Source organism: Poeciliopsis prolifica, unplaced genomic scaffold (genome assembly GCF_027474105.1).
Source record: "Poeciliopsis prolifica strain line A6 unplaced genomic scaffold, Auburn_PproV2 SCAFFOLD033, whole genome shotgun sequence".
Lineage (NCBI taxonomy): Eukaryota > Metazoa > Chordata > Actinopteri > Cyprinodontiformes > Poeciliidae > Poeciliopsis > Poeciliopsis prolifica.
Genome location: NW_026562408.1, coordinates 6,102,854 through 6,121,373, shown reverse-complemented (window position 1 = coordinate 6,121,373; position 18,520 = coordinate 6,102,854). Strand labels below are relative to the sequence as shown.

Genomic DNA, 18,520 nt, shown 5'->3' with positions numbered 1-18,520 from the left:
TTAGTAAAATTAAATTATTGCCGATTATAAAAAAAAAAGCCTTATTTCTTGTGTCTTTACAGAACTGACAGAAACCAACCCATTTGTAAATTTATATGCAGAGAAAATATATATTTTTACATATGCAAACATCAGCATCTCAGCTTTAAGCCACATTTCATAAGATTCCAGTCATATCAATGGTCACTCGACTCACCAACTGCCCCAACAAGGACCAAAAAAGGTTTGGCGTCTTTAATATTTGCTACATTAAAGACGCATCATATCTCCTCTGCTATGTGTAAGTCAGCGGATGAGACAGCTGTGCCTCAGTTGCCAACCAATTGAGGGACAGCTGTGGAGTAAGAATCACATAATTTAAGAAAGCAAAGTTTGTACTAACAAGGATTCATTTGGTTTACACAGAGGTTACTTATTCTGATCAGGACGTATATCCTAATCTATTGAATTAAGACTGTCTGGCATTTACATTTAAGTTTTGTCATTATTCTTAGCACTAATAAAAGAAAAGGCCTTCCAGTAACTATGGGTGCATCACCTCCCCCAAACACACACGCACACACACACACACCCACACACACACACACACACACCTCTTCCTCGTCCCCAATGGTACACCCTTGCATTACAACTTCCACTTTGAACTAAACCAATCAAAGAGCAATGTGCATGCTTTGCGTGCTCTTTCGTTTTTGTGTTTTACTTATTTGCTAATTAAATAAATATCAATGTATATAATTAAATAAAAATAAAGTAGCAGTGCATTACAAGAACAAAGAATGGCTCTCAGTGAGGCTCCAGTCTCATCTTAGTACAGAGAAGTTCAGAAGAATCGGATCATTCCTGAATGTCACGTCACTATATTATTGACTTTTGGACACAGTGTTGTTCCATATGCAACACTTTATCAACAATAATTCAGTGCAGTGAGTGACTTTTTCTCACCACAAATGCTTGTGTGTCTCTGTACAATGAGCTTTGCTAACATCACGTCAAGGCGCTTCCTTTCTTTGAGCTTCTTTTCTAAGTAAAGAACAAAAGTCAGACGTAAAGCCCAGTCTGGGAAAGCGAAGCGCTGCTGAATTAGCTGTCGCCATCAAATTTGTTTTATGATTTATGCAGCGCAATTTTATTACTAATTATTAGCAGTAATAAAAGAAGCCCAACAAATTTTAGATACCTAATACTCTTTAAATTTAATGATCGGAGCCAAGAATCAGTGTCGTCCACTTGCTGCATACTTATTTATGTATTTGGCTCAGAGGGAATATGCCTACCCTTTGACTGATGCTGTTCTGTTGTTTTTAACTCCTTCCCTCCAGGCACCACATCATGTGGCGGCGACAGGAAAAGGAGCGGCCCTCTTATCGTGAGGGCGGTCCTGTATTTGGGAACTGACTTGAATTTGATTAGAGACTAACTCTACACCTGACTTGTTTCTGGGACATGATATTCAGGGAGGAAACGACGCCAAATTGCACACATTTCTTGCAGCTAGTCTAAAAAGCGTTGTAAGTACATGATGTTATTTTTAAAAATTCAGATATTATGTTTTAGGCCAGATTACTGCGAGTCCTGTTAAAATTGTTAGAATAAATGCATTAATTCTCGTATTTAAACATTTCAAGCCGCTTGTCGCAACTTCATTTTTTTCTGCTAGAATAACATATAATTCCGTAGATGTCTTCTTTTTTCTTTCTCTCAATTAAGGACCTTGGTGAAAAATTTTGGAAAAACGTTATATTGAATGTACTATTAATTTTTTAAATGAGCAGGTAAAGTACATTTTAGAAAACGTTCAGTTAAGAATAGATTGTTTGATTTACACTTGATGACATTTACATCAACAAAAGCCTATTTAAAGAGGTATCCATTAAATATTTCAAACACACAGCTCTGTTAACAGATTTTTTTTCTCTTTCTCTTAAATGTGTTTTATGGATCAAAATTGAATCTCCTGCATGGTTATTGTAATACATAAAGTTGGATCAGTTCAGTGAATTAAAATATTTTTATTGTAACACGGTAATATATTCACACATTTCCACCAGCTAAGTAAATATTCATCTATTTGTCAAAAAATACAGCTTTTTAAAAAAATAAATAAAACTACTATTTTTGTGTATTCTCAGTACTGATTGGTGAGAAGGCGTGTTCGCCTTTGGATCTCAGGGGAAAAACAGATGGAGAGGATGCTGGAGGGGAGTTCAAAATCCACTTTGCCCAGTTGTTCATCCAGAGACCCCTCTCCTCCGTCTGTGCTGGATTTTCAAAAAGCATTGTATGTCCAACCATCTCCTGTGGCTAATGGTACAGAAGCACTCCCACCAACAACACCACCACCACCTCCTCCTCCACTACCTCCACCTCCTACTTTCTTTGGTTCTTGTGACATCCAAAGACGTTCCATGAAAAAGCTGAACTGGGACACACTGCCTAACCACCATGTGTTGGGTAAGCTGAACGTGTGGACGTCCAAACGGACTCAGAGGGACCTGGTATTGGATATACAAACCATGGAAGAGTTATTTAGTCATGATGACAAAAGCGCGTCGCTACGGGCCTCAAAAGTCTTCAGTTTAAGTAAAAGAGATGGGATGAACTTGTGTGGACAGGAATCTCAGGTAACTAATAGATATGTACAAATAAGAAACAGATTGTCCATACAGGCTCTACTTTCTTTTTCTTTTTTACGAGCTTACAAATAACCTAAATAGGAGAAGTAGTAAAGATGCTAGGAGGAAGTAATTTCTTTCTTTTCTTTTTTTTTTTTGATTCCACACAACTATTAGTGTGAAACTGTTTTAAGTAAAACAGTCTGGAATTTTTATTTTCATCTTCCTCAAATGTTGGATTGTTGAATTATCTGCAATCTTTTTAGCCAAAATGAGTATACCCTGCATTTTGTTTTTAGGTGACAATATTGGATTCCAAGCGGAGCATGAATATCGGGATCTTCCTAAGACATTTCAAAAGGTAATGTGTGTTTAATATTGTAATAGGCAGATGCATATGGTGGAAATTATGCTGTGAAAAACTCTGTACTGAAACATATGAGGTAAACAAGAGTCCGAATAACCTAATGAAGTTAAATGACTTAAGCTGTGCTTTGAGTCATTCAGACATTAGTTATGGGTGTCTGGATGGATGCGACACTTCCACTGTACTAATGATTACCCAACCATAAGGCTTTATCTCAGCTGAACTCATGCAAATACATGGAAATCCCTTTTCAAAGCGTCGGTTTAGACCATTTAATAAAAACTTCTTAACTGTTTAATACATTACTTTATTTCAACCAGTATCATAGTAACAAGTTTAAAAATGTGATCAGAAATATAAATGCAAGTAAAGGAATTAGAATTCAAATAAGGAATTAGAACTTTGAGTTTACATACTTGCGGTGTACAGATATTAAGTATGAATACATAACCTTGTATGTTCAGTTCTCTATTTCTATACTGAAATGACTCAGAAAGTGGTGTACTGATGTCAGCTTCAATCTATTAGTTTAACTGAAACTGTGTCAGCTGCTATGCAGCCAGTGGGCATTTTTATTATAGATAAAATAATCTGGCTTTGTGCAAAGAGTGTTTATCTATTTTTTATGTGCTATGAAGTTTAGAAATTAGTCAAACTTAAAGCAATCGATTCCCTGTTAGTGGATTTAAGATCATTCTAATCTTTAAACCAACATCTTTCATAAATATGAACCATAATGTGAAATTAACTTCTCATGGTTTAAGTTTATTGAATGCCATGTTCTTAATTAGTGCACAGATTGCTCTTCACCATATTGTTTAGTGGGTCTGTTCTGCCTGTACTACAGAGCAATAACTTTCTAAAAGAGCTACACATGTACTGATAATAAAGTAAATACTTTTTTATTTGTGTTCTAACTGGTTTTGTGTATGTCTTCGTCTGTAGGCCTGTTAGTGAAATAGTGGAGAACATTCATCAGGGGAATTGGCAGAGTTTTGGAAATGGCAAACTAAAAGAGCTTTGCAAGCTTCTACCAGAAGAAAGTGAGGTAACAGGAACTCTATTCCTGTTGATTTTTCATGCATAGATTGACTCAAAACAAAAATATGGCATAGCGATGGTTCTGTGGAATAGTTTGTGGGTAAATTTTTTGAGAATATCCAAAATTCTCCCTGTATACTGATAAAATTACAGTATTTATTTAAAACAAAACATTTTTTTTAAATCTCATTTCTGTGTTGAAGTTGTTTATTTTGTATCTATGCTACAGAAATAACATGCTAAGCACAATGACAAAACAAGACATTACGCAACCTTCAGTTACTTATATAAACTAACATAAAATAAATTATTTACAAACATGAAATCGGTTTTTAATGACCTTCATTCAGTGATCCGACTAGTGTTGAAAGCCAGGAATTACATGAACGCTGTTAGTATTTTTTCTGTAGAATCATTTTTCATACCTGATATGTAAATGTCTAAATGCAAAAGTATTCAAGACTTACCTTTTTTTATGTTTAATGGTAAGTCATCATTTTGTCAACATGTAGGTAAAACAGCTGCAGTCATACAGAGGTCAAGTCTCTGTGTTAACTGAGGCAGACCAGTTCATGGTACAGCTCATTAAAGTCCCTAGGTGAGTCTGTTTTTAAATATTTAATTGAATGTTGCTGGAGACATCAAGTTATCAAAATTACAATGAAATGGATCAGTCTTTCTGTCTTGGTGTCAACTGACTTTTACTGTGTTGTTTTTATAATTTGGTTCTGATGGTTCTTTGTGTAGTTGCATTTGAGTGTGACAACTCAGACCTGATTGCATTGTTAGTTTTTTTTAATAGGCCTCCTAAAACCTGACAGCTTTTCTTTTTCTTTTTGTTTTTTTGGAACAACAAAAAACATTTGCTTGTCTGTCTTGCATTCAGCTATGGGGAACGTCTAAAAGTGATGCTTCTGAGGGAAGAGTTCTTTCCCCTCATGGAGGAAGTGAAGAATGCCATTGTGGTCATGACCAAAGCAGCTAATGGTAATATTTCACCTGCTTCCTACATTGCTTCAGATATTCCTACATGCTCCTAGTGTATCTTTTTTCTCTCCTCCAATAGAACTGTTGGACTGCGATGACCTCCATTCGGTGATTCGACTAGTGTTGAAAGCCGGGAATTTCATGAACGCTGTTCGTATTTTCCTGCAGAGACATTTTTCATTACATTGTATTAACTGATGGATGTTGTGCTTCTGTGAAACTGCTTAACTGAGTAATCAATTAAAAACTTTGTCCTTCAGGGTGGTTACAGTGCAAATGCAGTAGGATTCAGGGTGGCTTCACTGCTCAACTTGGCAGACACCAAAGCCAACAAGCCTGGGATGAATCTCATGCACTATGTTGCCAAGGTAAAGTGTATAATTAGGATGGAAATAATTTATGAAGGCACAATAAATTATGCCGCACTTCCGAATAAATTAATGAAACTGCAAGAGGTTAATCTAAAATATTTTTTGTCAGTGAAGTTACTTGTATGTGATCACATACAAAGAGTTGTGTAAGAAATGGTGCTTAACAAGCAAAACCAAATGTATCAAACTCAGTATGTACAATTTGAAACACAATTCTTTTGTCCATCCTGGTTAAAATCCTGGAATATGGGCAGATTTTTGCCATAGCACATCAGAGGATTAATATTGGGACAATTTAATTTACTTCCTAAGTAACTATTTGTCCAGATTTATAACAGCTTGTAGTTTGTTCCCAGTCATTCTTATTTCATTCTCAGTGTGCGCCATGTGTTGAATCAGGTCACCTCGACAAAATGTTGCACATGCATATCGCATACTTTGACTGAATACAAGACTTTCTGTTTTACATATTCATAGTGTAATGGCTATGAAAAATTATTTATGAAAAATAAGTCACTGCAGATTGAGCCTAAATGTTGTCCTTTGGTACCACATTGTATGGGTATTTGATATACCGTGATTATGTTGATAATTCATAGTGACTCTGGTTGTGGTTAACAAACACTGTCTCACGCCACTGTTGGGAAAATCAGAGTGGTTACCAGGTAAATGGGTACAATTAGCATTGTGTCTTGCTCAAAGAACTGCTGCCTTTTGGACTGCAGTTGTCTTAAAAAATTCTCATTTGAATGCTAAAATGGTGAGCCAGTCAATATATCTTGGTACCAATATATACTCTCAGGCTTTAACTACTTGAGCTCTTCTCATTTTACCATTAACAATGTCCTCCTTGGCTAACGTATATGAATGTTTATTTTATTTTGTTTGATCACGTTCTGCATGCCTTGATATTCATACGTGAATAAAAGGGTTTCTGCCATATTTTCAGGTGAAAACATTGATGCACAAACTCCAGACCTATTCATTTGCTTACAAAGCTCTTTTCTTTGCTATCCACAGCAAGCAGAGGAGATTGATGCAGAGTTGCTGACTTTTCCAAGCCAACTTGGTCACATTGGGATGGCATCAAGGTTACCCTTTAAATGTGTTTTTTCCCATGTTTTTAAATCCTATTTTTTTCTGTCTGACGCTTTATCTGATTGTGAACAAGTTTGTATCTGAATTTTACCAAAGAATTTGTAAAGATGACATCATCAAGGACTTGAAGGAGGAAATACAGAAGATGGAAGAAGTTAAACTGTTTAGTAGCATGCATCCTGGCCTCTTACAACAAGATCAATTTCTGGAGGTAAAACAAAAATTAGTCTCTGTTTGCAAATGTCACCTTTAAAAAGAACTAAGATCTATACATGTATTTTATAACTTTTTGACAGAGGGCAGATTCTATGCTTGCAGACGTTGACCTGTCCCTGAATGAACTGAAGGCTTTAAGCGATGCTGTCGCAGGGTATTTCTGTGAAGACCCAGCTACCTTCAAACTTGAAGAGTGTTGTTCCATCTTTTATTCATTCTGTAAAAGGTTTGACAAAGCTGTACAGGTAAGAAGACTAACAATATCCAGCATTTTTATTATGAGATCAACATTTACTTTTTCAGTGGTTTGAACCTTTCACAAATGTGAAGGATTTTTATTTAGGTTTTCCTTTCTGGAGGTTTGGTTCATTATGAAATATTTTCTCTTTACATGACCTGCAGGAGAACAGAGAGCGAGAAGCTGTTGAACAAAGACACAAGCGCTCAGAGAGCATGCAACTAGCTGCTAAACGACGCTCTGTGGCTTCATGTTCAGCACTTGACCCTACAGATGACTCATGCTTAGAGTCAGCGCTGCACAACCTTCTATCCAAACCCCCATCTGGTTTAAGCAGATGTAGGAAGAATTATCAACCCCAGGCTAAAGGCTTGCGTTCTGAATCCTGTTCTCAGACTTCACAAAAAGAAAGGCCAATTTCTTGCAAAACTACAGACAGCCCAGTGAAGAAACAAACTAAGCTATTTAAAGATGTGGAATTGGCAAAATTGGAGAAGGAAGAAGCCGAAAAGATGCGCGAGATAACCCGGAAGGTAATTTGCTACCAAAATGTCAAAGGCAGCCGTAATGATGAGATATTGGGGAGTCCTCGGCATTCGAAAGTAGAACAGGACGAAGCTAGTACTCCACGAACCCCTTCACTTAGAGCTAGGGACTACTTCTTTACCAATAATGGTAATGTGGGATCTCCATGGACTATTCTGAGCCCCATAAGTTGCTCTCCGAGAAGCAACAGCCTGAGAGACACAGCCCGCAGAGGATCATCAACATCTTCTGGAAATGATCCTGATGATGGAGTCTGGGAGAATGATGAAACTGACTTGAAAAATTGTAATAGTCAAGAAAGTCTGACTTCTCCATTTGGAGGGTCTGCCTCCCTTCCTGAGTGTATCCGTCAGAGAGCATTGTCACAGGGACCACTGCCAAGGTCGGCCTCCGTGGATGAAACCCTGCGCTCTCCTAGAATGGGCTTCCGACTGAGATACTTATTCCAGAGGAGCGTATCTCAAAGATCCGTCTCCTCTGAATCAAGAGTAGGAGACTTAAAGGAAAGAAGTGACAGAAAGGTGGAAAATTACGCTGAAGGGACATCTGGATTGAAGTCTTTGTTTAAACTTATTGGCAGCAGAAGTAAACTCTGCAATTTGGATGAAAAAACATGAAATAATTAACTTCTTAATCTAAAGTTTTAAAGACAGAAAGTAGGCTTTCTCAGTTTTTCTGTGTTTTATATGGCTAAAGATATGTTGAATGTCATGCTTTTACCCTTTCGAGGACAGAAGGCAAATAGGGACTTGCTTTGCTCTTTGAGGGTGTTCTTTTTTTTGCTTTGTTTTCTTTCTTCTGGGGGAGAGGGGAGATGAAACAAATTGTGAAATTCATGCCAGTGTTTTTATTAATCAAAGGACATTACCTTATTCCCCATGTATAAGTAAATTAATGTGCACTTCATTTCAGGTCAATATATCTCTGGAATTGCAATTCGCAACTCTCCTCCTTTGCGTTATTACCCCTGATAAATCCTTGCAATTTGTTAGTTTGGTAGTGAATCGCTGTTTTTTGTAATTAAACCCACTATGTTTTAATTATTCCTCTCACACAGTCTGACTACACTAACTTAGGTCCTCTTTTATGTAATCTTTTGACCTTAGCCTTTTGACAATATAGGTCTGAGGACTGAGACGGACATGAAAGTTTTTTTTTGTTTTGTTTTTGTGCTATTGTTTTTGATCATATATATGTAAAATAAAGATGTTTTGGATTAAATAAACATTTTCTGGCTGAGGCCAAGGTTTTTTAGAATGTGCTGGTACTTCAGAGTTCATGCTACCAAAATCAATTTTGTCTGAATCCAGAGCATCACAGGTCCTCCACTATGAAAGGCTATGGGAGGAAGAGATTGGTTCCTTTTCTTACAACACCCTATGTTGGTTGCAATAAAGCTATTTCTTAGCAATTTTACAGAACATATAGTTTAGTTTGATCAAAACAATTAACGGATGGGAGGAGGTGTCTAACCAGTCTGTAAATGCACTTGTAAAAAAAAAAAAAAAATCAAAACTCAAATCACATTTAAAGCAAAGCTTTCCATCCAGCCTTCATACCATGTTTGTAAGGCTGCATGCTTTTGTGGGACCTGTTAAATTTTAGTGTCTCTGAAACAAGATTTTGTAAAACTACCAAAACTGGAATATAAAAGGCATTCATTTGCATCACCTAGGTAACCATTTTGAACAATCATGACCTCTAGCTTGTAGTGTAAGGATGTTTCTGCCCATGCAAATTTATTCCACCTCTGCTGAGTTCATTTACAGTTGCTTGTGTTATGGTCTGGCTCTAATACCATAACAAATTAAAGGAAGCAACGCATGGGATAACTTAAAATAGGATTTATTTAACAAAAATTATAGCTGGTTGGAGAGGAAAGGGAAAAAAGAGGAGAAGTGGACAGACAGAAAGAAAAGGGCTGGGCTGATGAGAAAAAGGTGGTGCATTTTATGCTGATCTGATGCCATTGATGGAGACACTGGCCAGCTGCCTCCACTTCCAATCAGCACCAATGAGAATATCTGGAGCAAGGGTGCTAAACCCCAAAGGAATAGCCTTGGGCCGTAACACCCCCCCTCTTCAAAACAGGGTCCCTACCGGAACCCTGGGCAACCTATGTATCAACATCTGAAAAAAAAATAGAAAAACAAGTTTAAATACACTCACGATATCTCAGACAAGCTGAGATGAAACAGAAAACAAAATCCAGATCCTTTTATATCCCATGTCCAAGTCGACAACTGGTACCATGAAGTGACTCAGACAGGTAAAAGGGGGGAAAAAAAGTTACTGACTTTGCGCTCTTGACAAAGCATCTGCGATGACATTATCCTTTCCCTTGATATGACGAATATCTAAAGAAAATGACTGCAGAAACAACGACCATCTCACAAGTCTCTGATTTGGGCATTGAAAAGAGTTCAAAAAGGTCAGAGGATTGTGATCTGTAAGACAGTTAAAGGACCTGAGCCCACATAAACCTCAAAATGTTGTAATGACCAAATAAGAGCAAGGGTCTCTTTTTCTATGACTGAATAATTCAGTTGATGTCTATTAAACTTCCTAGAGAAGAAACTCACAGGTCTCTCAATTAAAAAGTCATCCATTTGCAAAAGGACTCCCCCTGCACCAACATGACTGGCATCAACCTGTAGTTTAAAAGGCTTATTCATATCTGGAGCCAACAAAACAGGAGAATCACATAGCATCCTCTTCACATCTTCAAAAGCCTGCTGACAGACAGAGGACCAGCTGTATTTCACATTAATTTTCAAAAGATCTGTCAGAGGTGCAACCACCTTTGAAAAGTTTCTGCAGAAGGCTCTATAATACCCAACTAAACCCAGGAATTTCATGAGTTCCTTTTTAGTAGTTGGTGGTGGATAGTTTTCAATCGCTTCTACTTTTGCTTTAACTGGACATACTTTACCTTGACCACTTGATGACCAAGATAAATGACAGTTGCTCGAGCAAACTCACATTTGGCTAGATTCACTGTGAGACGTGCCTCCACCAAACGGTCAAACAAAGTTGTGAGTTGTTCCAGGTGAGAAGACCAACTATGAGAATAGACAACAATGTCATCCAAATACACAGAACAACCTTCTAAACCTCCAACAACTTTATTCATCAAGCGCTGAAAAGTTGCCGGCATTCTTCAAACCAAAAGGCATAACATTGTACGAGTACAAACCAGTAGGTGTAATAAAGGCAGCGATTTCCTGTGCCCTTTTTGTTAAAGGGACTTGCCAATAACCTTTTAACAGGTCTATTTTAGTAATGAACTTAGCATTACCAATCTGGTCAATACAGTCATCCATACGAGGTAGCGGGTATGAATTAGTTTTGGTTATGCTATTGACTTTTCTGAAATCAGAACAAAACCTGTATGTTTTGTCTGATTTTGGAACTAGCAAGCAAGGTGAAGACTAGCTTGAACATGATGCTTGAGCGATCCCGTTTTTTAACATGTAGTCAATCTCAGCATCAAGATATTTGCGTTTCTCAGGGCTAACCCTGTAAAACCGCTGTTTTATAGGTTGTGCATCACCCACCTCAATATCATGTTCAATCAGATGTGTGCAGGATGGAATATCTGCAAATAAATCAGAGTAAGATTTTATCAACCGAATCAACTCAAAGCATTGAGTCTCTGGTAAATAATTCAGCATAGTGTCCAAGTTCTTCAGTACTTCAGAATTTATAAGTCGACCAGTTAGCATGGCTGAATCTGGAACAGGCAACCCATCGCCATTCCATTCACCTCCAGCAGATGTCAGCGTTTCACTGATGCACACAGGGTGAATATCATCCACCAATACAGTCTTACCGCGAACATGGTATGGTTTTAAGAGGTTTACATGAACCGTCTGCTGTTTCTTCCGTCTTTCTGGAGTTGCAATGAGATAGTTTTGGTCGGAAAGCTGTTTCAAAACTGTGTGTGGGCCAGAAAACTTGGCCTGAAATGGTGAAGTCACAACAGGAAGTAAAGCCAGGACTTGATCACCTGAAAGAAAAACACGATGTTCAGCTTTCTTATCATACAAGCACTTCATTTTTTCCTGTGCAGATGATAGGTTCTTATTTGCCATCTGCGTTGCAGTAAAGAGTTTCTGCTTAAACCCATTAACATAATGCAACAAGTTTTGTGGTGGTGGTTCAGCATCTTTCCACTCATCTCGCAAAACTGTTAATGGACCACGCACAGTATGACCAAATACTAATTCATTAGGGCTAAAGCCCATACTTTCTTGCGTTACTTCTCTCGCTGCAAGTAATAACCAAGGCAGACCATCCTCCCAATCAGCCTTCATCTGAACACAGTAAGCACGGAGTAAAGATTTTAATGTCTGATGAAAGCGCTCCAGTGCTCCTTGGCTCTGTGCGTGATATGCTGTAGATTGATTATGCTGAATGTGTAGCTGCTTCAAAACCTGTGCAAACAAATGAGAGGAGAAATTAGATCCTTGGTCACTCTGAATAAAAAATAAATTGCCCAAGCGCTCGCACCACAGACTTTGCAGTAAGTGTGTGCAATGGATAGGCTGCTGGATACCTGGTACTTTGGCACATAACTGTCAAAAGATACTTAGCACCCAAACGTGAAGGTGGAAGAGGACCCACACAATCAATTATTAAGTGCTCAAATGGTTTACCAATAGTCGGAATAGGATACAGTGGTGCCCGGTTTATGACTTGATTGGGTTTACCAGTCAACTGACAAAAGAACTAAGATCTATACATGTATTTTATAACTTTTTGACAGAGGGTGTAGAGCCCTGAAAATTGACCATATGTTAAGAATAGCATTTATTTGATTTATGTTATGATAATATCACTTTAAGAGTGGTGCATGATGGGAGTGAGGAGTTCATGACCTTGTTAGATTAGAGAAAAAAAAACGAGAGAGAAAAAATATATGCTGTATACTGAACCGTGGATTTTGTTTTAATAAAGTTGCACAAAAGTGAAACTCTTCAGTTTTTTTTTAGTTCTTTTCAAGGGTGCAACAAGGGCAGATTCTATGCTTGCAGACGTTGACCTGTCCCTGAATGAACTGAAGGCTTTAAGCGATGCTGTCGCAGGGTATTTCTGTGAAGACCCAGCTACCTTCAAACTTGAAGAGTGTTGTTCCATCTTTTATTCATTCTGTAAAAGGTTTGACAAAGCTGTACAGGTAAGAAGACTAACAATATCCAGCATTTTTATTATGAGATCAACATTTACTTTTTCAGTGGTTTGAACCTTTCACAAATTTGAAGGATTTTTATTTAGGTTTTCCTTTCTGGAGGTTTGGTTCATTATGAAATATTTTCTCTTTACATGACCTGCAGGAGAACAGAGAGCGAGAAGCTGTTGAACAAAGACACAAGCGCTCAGAGAGCATGCAACTAGCTGCTAAACAACGCTCTGTGGCTTCATGTTCAGCACTTGACCCTACAGATGACTCATGCTTAGAGTCAGCGCTGCACAACCTTCTATCCAAACCCCCATCTGGTTTAAGCAGATGTAGGAAGAATTATCAACCCCAGGCTAAAGGCTTGCGTTCTGAATCCTGTTCTCAGACTTCACAAAAAGAAAGGCCAATTTCTTGCAAAACTACAGACAGCCCAGTGAAGAAACAAACTAAGCTACTTAAAGATGTGGAATTGGCAAAATTGGAGAAGGAAGAAGCCGAAAAGATGCGCGAGATAACCCGGAAGGTAATTTGCTACCAAAATGTCAAAGGCAGCCGTAATGATGAGATATTGGGGAGTCCTCGGCATTCGAAAGTAGAACAGGACGAAGCTAGTACTCCACGAACCCCTTCACTTAGAGCTAGGGACTACTTCTTTACCAATAATGGTAATGTGGGATCTCCATGGACTATTCTGAGCCCCATAAGTTGCTCTCCGAGAAGCAACAGCCTGAGAGACACAGCCCGCAGAGGATCATCAACATCTTCTGGAAATGATCCTGATGATGGAGTCTGGGAGAATGATGAAACTGACTTGAAAAATTGTAATAGTCAAGAAAGTCTGACTTCTCCATTTGGAGGGTCTGCCTCCCTTCCTGAGTGTATCCGTCAGAGAGCATTGTCACAGGGACCACTGCCAAGGTCGGCCTCCGTGGATGAAACCCTGCGCTCTCCTAGAATGGGCTTCCGACTGAGATACTTATTCCAGAGGAGCGTATCTCAAAGATCCGTCTCCTCTGAATCAAGAGTAGGAGACTTAAAGGAAAGAAGTGACAGAAAGGTGGAAAATTACGCTGAAGGGACATCTGGATTGAAGTCTTTGTTTAAACTTATTGGCAGCAGAAGTAAACTCTGCAATTTGGATGAAAAAACATGAAATAATTCACTTCTTAATCTAAAGTTTTAAAGACAGAAACTAGGCTTTCTCCGTTTTTCTGTGTTTTATATGGCTAAAGATATGTTGAATGTCATGCTTTTACCCTTTCGAGGACAGAAGGCAAATAGGGACTTGCTTTGCTCTTTGAGGGTGTTCTTTTTTTGCTTTGTTTTCTTTCTTCTGGGGGAGAGGGGAGATGAAACAAATTGTGAAATTCATGCCAGTGTTTTTTATTAATTAAAGGACATTACCTTATTCCCCATGTATAAGTAAATTAATGTGCACTTCATTTCAGGTCAATATATCTCTGGAATTGCAATTCGCAACTCTCCTCCTTTGCGTTATTACCCCTGATAAATCCTTGCAATTTGTTAGTTTGGTATGTGTCAAGACAAAATCATCTGCCAACACTGCAGCTTCTGATACAGTTTTTACCTTCTGTTGATTAATGTACATTGCAATGCCTTGAGAAACAGAGTTCTTAAATTGTTCAAGAACCATTAAATTACAGAGGTCACCAAGTGTTTTAACCTCAGAGGAAGTGCACCAACGATTGAAATGAATCTCCAGATCCCTTGCAAACTCTACATAAGTTTTGTCACCTTTTTTCCAGTTTCTAAACTTCTGCCTGTATGCTTCAGGGACCAATTCATACGCTTTCAGTATTGCAGCTTTTACCTTGGCATAATTCTGGCCATCATTTAAGCTCAACATAGCAAAAGCTTCCTGAGCACGACCAACCAAAACACACTGAAGCAAAACTATGCGGTCTGAATCAGACCAGTCTCTTGTCTCTGCAACCCTTTCAAACAAAGTGAAAAAAGTTTCAACATCTTTTTCACTAAACTTAGGCACCAAACGCAAGTCACTTAAAATGTCAGAGGCCTTACATTTTGAGTCCATAACACAAGATTCCACAGACAATTTGCTTTCTTTCATCAGATGTAATTTCTCACTTTCCAAATTTATTTTTGCCAATTCAGTTTCCTGTCTTAGTTTTTCCAAAGCAAGAACCTTATCCAAATCTGCTTGCTGTCGTAAATTCTCCAAAGCCAACTCCTTTTCCTTCTCCAGTTGCATTCTTAATCTTATCTCTTTTTGTTGTTCAAAATCCAAAAGTTTAGGCTTTACAACCTCTGAATCCAAATCTTCAGGCATTGAAGAAAAAGAAAACACCCATTTCAATTAAGTTTTCCCTTAAAATTGCTTTAACATTCTCTTTCAACCGTTTATCACCAACACTTATTTTATAGTGCTCAGCAATTTTTACTAATTGTTCTCTTGAACACAAATCCAGAAATCCTGCTGATGGATTTTTATTAAAATCTTCAACAGACATAATTAAGTTCTTAATCAGAAAACAGTTTTTCAAAATTTAAAGTAAATTGCTGACAATCTGTGCAACACAAAACAACCAACCTGAACCTCCCCTCTAACTGCCTATCAGACACTATCTAGCTCAACCCTAGTCTTCAGAGATCAGGGACGGTGGGTACTTATGCACTAAATACCAGTAGAGTGAAAAAAGCGACCAGAAACTGGCAACCTTCTCAACACTACGGCTGTGCCCCCGAGACAATTGCTCTAACCATATGATCTCACACTACTGTTTTTTGAGCACATGACTCCCAAAGGGAGACACGCTGAGGCCTAAAGGAGAATCAGTTCAGATCAGTCATACTTAATTGCACAAACCAGTCAACAATCACACTTACCATTAGTCGTCAGATGAAATGAAAGCAAACTACTTACCCCAAACCAGAAAAAGAAGAGAAAAAAAACAAAATTTCTCTCAGACAAAACTGAAGATTCCCACACTAACTTCCCAATTAAATTAATAAACAAAACTTACTAACAAAAAAGAAAACTGTCATGCCAAACTATAACATAAATTTGGATGAGCCCCCAATTTGTTATGGTCTGGCTCTAATACCATAACAAATTAAAGGAAGCAACGCATGGGATAACTTAAAATAGGATTTATTTAACAAAAATTATAGCTGGTTGGAGAGGAAAGGGAAAAAAGAGGAGAAGTGGACAGACAGAAAGAAAAGGGCTGGGCTGATGAGAAAAAGGTGGTGCATTTTATGCTGATCTGATGTCATTGATGGAGACACTGGCCAGCTGCCTCCACTTCCAATCAGCACCAATGAGAATATCTGGAGCAAGGGTGCTAAACCCCAAAGGAATAGCCTTGGGCCGTAACACTTGGCATTTTTGACAAATTATTTGATTAAAAAGGGGGAGGTTTTGCAACAATAAAAATAGGGTATAGCTTCACCATGAAAGGTTCTCTTAAAAACATCACCTCTTTAGAAAACCAATGAAAGCTCAAAGCATATGCTTTTACAAAAGCAGAGATACCAGGAAAAACTGGCCTGTTGCATGTAAAATGAGACCCTCAAATACAATCGAGCCATTGTGATGGGAAACAAGTGCAGCTAAGGACCTCCTCATGTGAGTCTGCTCCTAAGGACAGACCTTATGTGTCAGCCAAGTTTCACTCTTTGCAGGGCTCTGCTAATGAATTGTGCATTCAGAGTCTAGTGTTCTCGGTGAAAGATGAGACTGGCATGAGCGGTGGGGAGAGAGATGCTTGGACTGAGTTAGAAAGGCAGTCATGCTGCACTGAAGCTTTTAAGCTCAGCAGGAGCATGTGAGACGAAAGGAAGGCAGAGACGCACAAGAAAACTACGACTGAAGAGAGAAGGAGACAAAGGAGTGGTAAAACTGGAAAATAGAACTTTCCTGCTCGTTTTTAACAAGGATTGGCTTCGAGATTATAAGGTAATGTGGTGGAAGATTACAGGACAGCTTGGTTTTCATAAATAGCCTCTAATATGTACTTAGTAATACTGTTTGTTTGTTAAGTGCTCCTACAGCTGAATGTCATGGTCTTGGTAACGTCCCAAAACCACTACGTAGTGTCTGTGGTAGCCGCTGCGTAACCTAATCCACCATTAACGCTTTGGGCATGTAACTATTTACGAGGGTGCGGTTAGATTTAAAGTAGCCGCTTATTAAATATATGTCTTATCTATTTTTCAGAAAAGAAATCTATCTACTAAATTGATAGCCTATATTTGTATTAAAAATGCATAAGAAATCTATTTAATATGCCCTAACTTTTTTTATATAGACATTACGCCTCCAGAATGGCTTTTTTTTCTCCTGTTTTATAGAAATCAGCAAAAGTTAGCTTTTTGTAAATTACAATTATATTTTAGACCAAAAAGAAGTAACACTACATTAAGCAAGGTCATTATTTCAATTTTTCCAACTGCATCGTTTTACCATCCATTTGGTTTCCATTAAAGAAAGGAACCGTTACAACAATAGGCTAATGAAAAACAAAGGGATCTAAAAACTAGATCAAGTTTATTTCTAAACCAGTTCATCTGTTCGACACTTTTTTTTCTTCACAAATTTTAAAGTCAATTATTGGAAACGTTTGTACTTGTCTTTATATGCAGAGTCATATGTTTCGCTATCTTGATTTAGTCGATGAAAAGTTTTTTCCGTTTTCTGTAACACTAAGAACAAAAATGTGATCGTCAATATTTAAGAATATAAATATGACCCCGACGTGATTTGAACACGCAACCTTCTGATCTGGAGTCAGACGCGCTACCGTTGGTCCACTGTTTATGATAAATACGAAACACAGCCTGGCCGTAGCACCGTCCCTGTGTCCTGTGGTGCAATTTTTCGTTCAATCTCTTCATATTTTGCTGACTGTTGTCTTTAGTTCTAGCCTAACTTTCGCTTTTGCGTTTCATACAGCAGTGTGCATCTCGTTGCTTGCAGGTAATCAAGGTTTAAGTCCGATCAATATGTTTTTTTCGTAAAATGACATTTTGAACACATATTCCTCATCAAAACTTAAATGGCTTTTCATGGATTCTTTCTGCATTCAACCACTAGATGGCGCTTTTTATTTACGTTAGTCTGCATCAATGTCTTGTTTTTTCAGAACCTAACTTTACAATTTTGAAAGGAAGTAAATTGTACAATTTGAAACAACATATTTGAACTACATCTGATATTCTTTATTGATACAGTTTGTATTGTTATTCCTCTTAGGAAAAGAAGACTGCATGGATAATCTGCTCTCCTTCATCAGCAACCCAGGGCTCAGCAAAATGGACAGGTAAAAGCAAATGAAGGTGTTACACTGTCTGCTGGTTGGTTGTAGCAAGTTCACCTATTTCTCTATCCTTCGGAAGTTGAATATTTTGTCACAGCTTATGTAAAATTGTCACCAAATCACTTTGAAATAAGATGGGTTAAGATCTTCACTGTTGCAGCTTGAACTCCATCTATACGGATGATGTAATTTTCTGTGGTATGAAACAAAATCAACTTGAGATGCAGCAGACATTGAAGTGTTCACTTCTAAACTGCAACATTTTCATATGACGTTTCAGAGAAGATTCAAAATCTCCTCTGAAAGAGGTCAGTGTGAACCATTGTGTTTGTTTTCTACCTCAGAAAATATTTTGCTGGTTGGCCAAAAAAGTTATATTTTGGTTTCATTCAACCAAAGATCTCAAATTACAGTGAATCTGTATGAGAATTGGAATTATTGACACACGGCATAGTAAATATATTTTGGGAAGAAATTCTACTGATTAAAATTGGTTTTGTTTTGTTAGTTAGATGCACAGACAAGGTGCTAATGATAATAACAATAGTAGAATAAATAA

At 37.9% G+C, this 18,520-nt stretch overlaps 3 protein-coding genes across 3 annotated transcripts in view; all 3 read left to right on the top strand.

The window, feature by feature from the left end:
• Positions 1 to 2,514: 2,514 nt before the first annotated feature.
• On the top strand, positions 2,515 to 8,288 carry LOC129373573 (FH2 domain-containing protein 1-like). The gene is made up of 11 exons (XM_055051579.1): positions 2,515 to 2,624; positions 2,915 to 2,976; positions 3,928 to 4,030; positions 4,536 to 4,621; positions 4,910 to 5,010; positions 5,090 to 5,160; positions 5,271 to 5,378; positions 6,402 to 6,472; positions 6,576 to 6,690; positions 6,776 to 6,940; positions 7,098 to 8,288. The coding sequence occupies exons 1-11, from the start codon at positions 2,517 to 2,519 to the stop codon at positions 8,094 to 8,096; spliced, it is 1,989 nt and encodes a 662-aa protein (XP_054907554.1). The 5' UTR covers positions 2,515 to 2,516; the 3' UTR covers positions 8,097 to 8,288.
• A 4,217-nt stretch (positions 8,289 to 12,505) lies between these two features.
• LOC129373394 (FH2 domain-containing protein 1-like) lies at positions 12,506 to 13,814 on the top strand. Its single transcript, XM_055051274.1, has 2 exons — positions 12,506 to 12,658; positions 12,816 to 13,814. Exons 1-2 carry the CDS (start codon positions 12,506 to 12,508, stop codon positions 13,812 to 13,814), a joined length of 1,152 nt encoding a protein of 383 aa, XP_054907249.1.
• Positions 13,815 to 16,423: 2,609 nt separating this feature from the next.
• trim3b (tripartite motif containing 3b) overlaps positions 16,424 to 18,520 on the top strand; it is a 30,693-nt gene continuing 28,596 nt past the window's right edge. The window contains exons 1-2 of the mRNA XM_055051347.1: positions 16,424 to 16,601; positions 17,898 to 17,964. The gene's annotated coding sequence lies outside the window, so the exon portion shown is untranslated. The remainder of the gene's footprint in view (positions 16,602 to 17,897; positions 17,965 to 18,520) is intronic.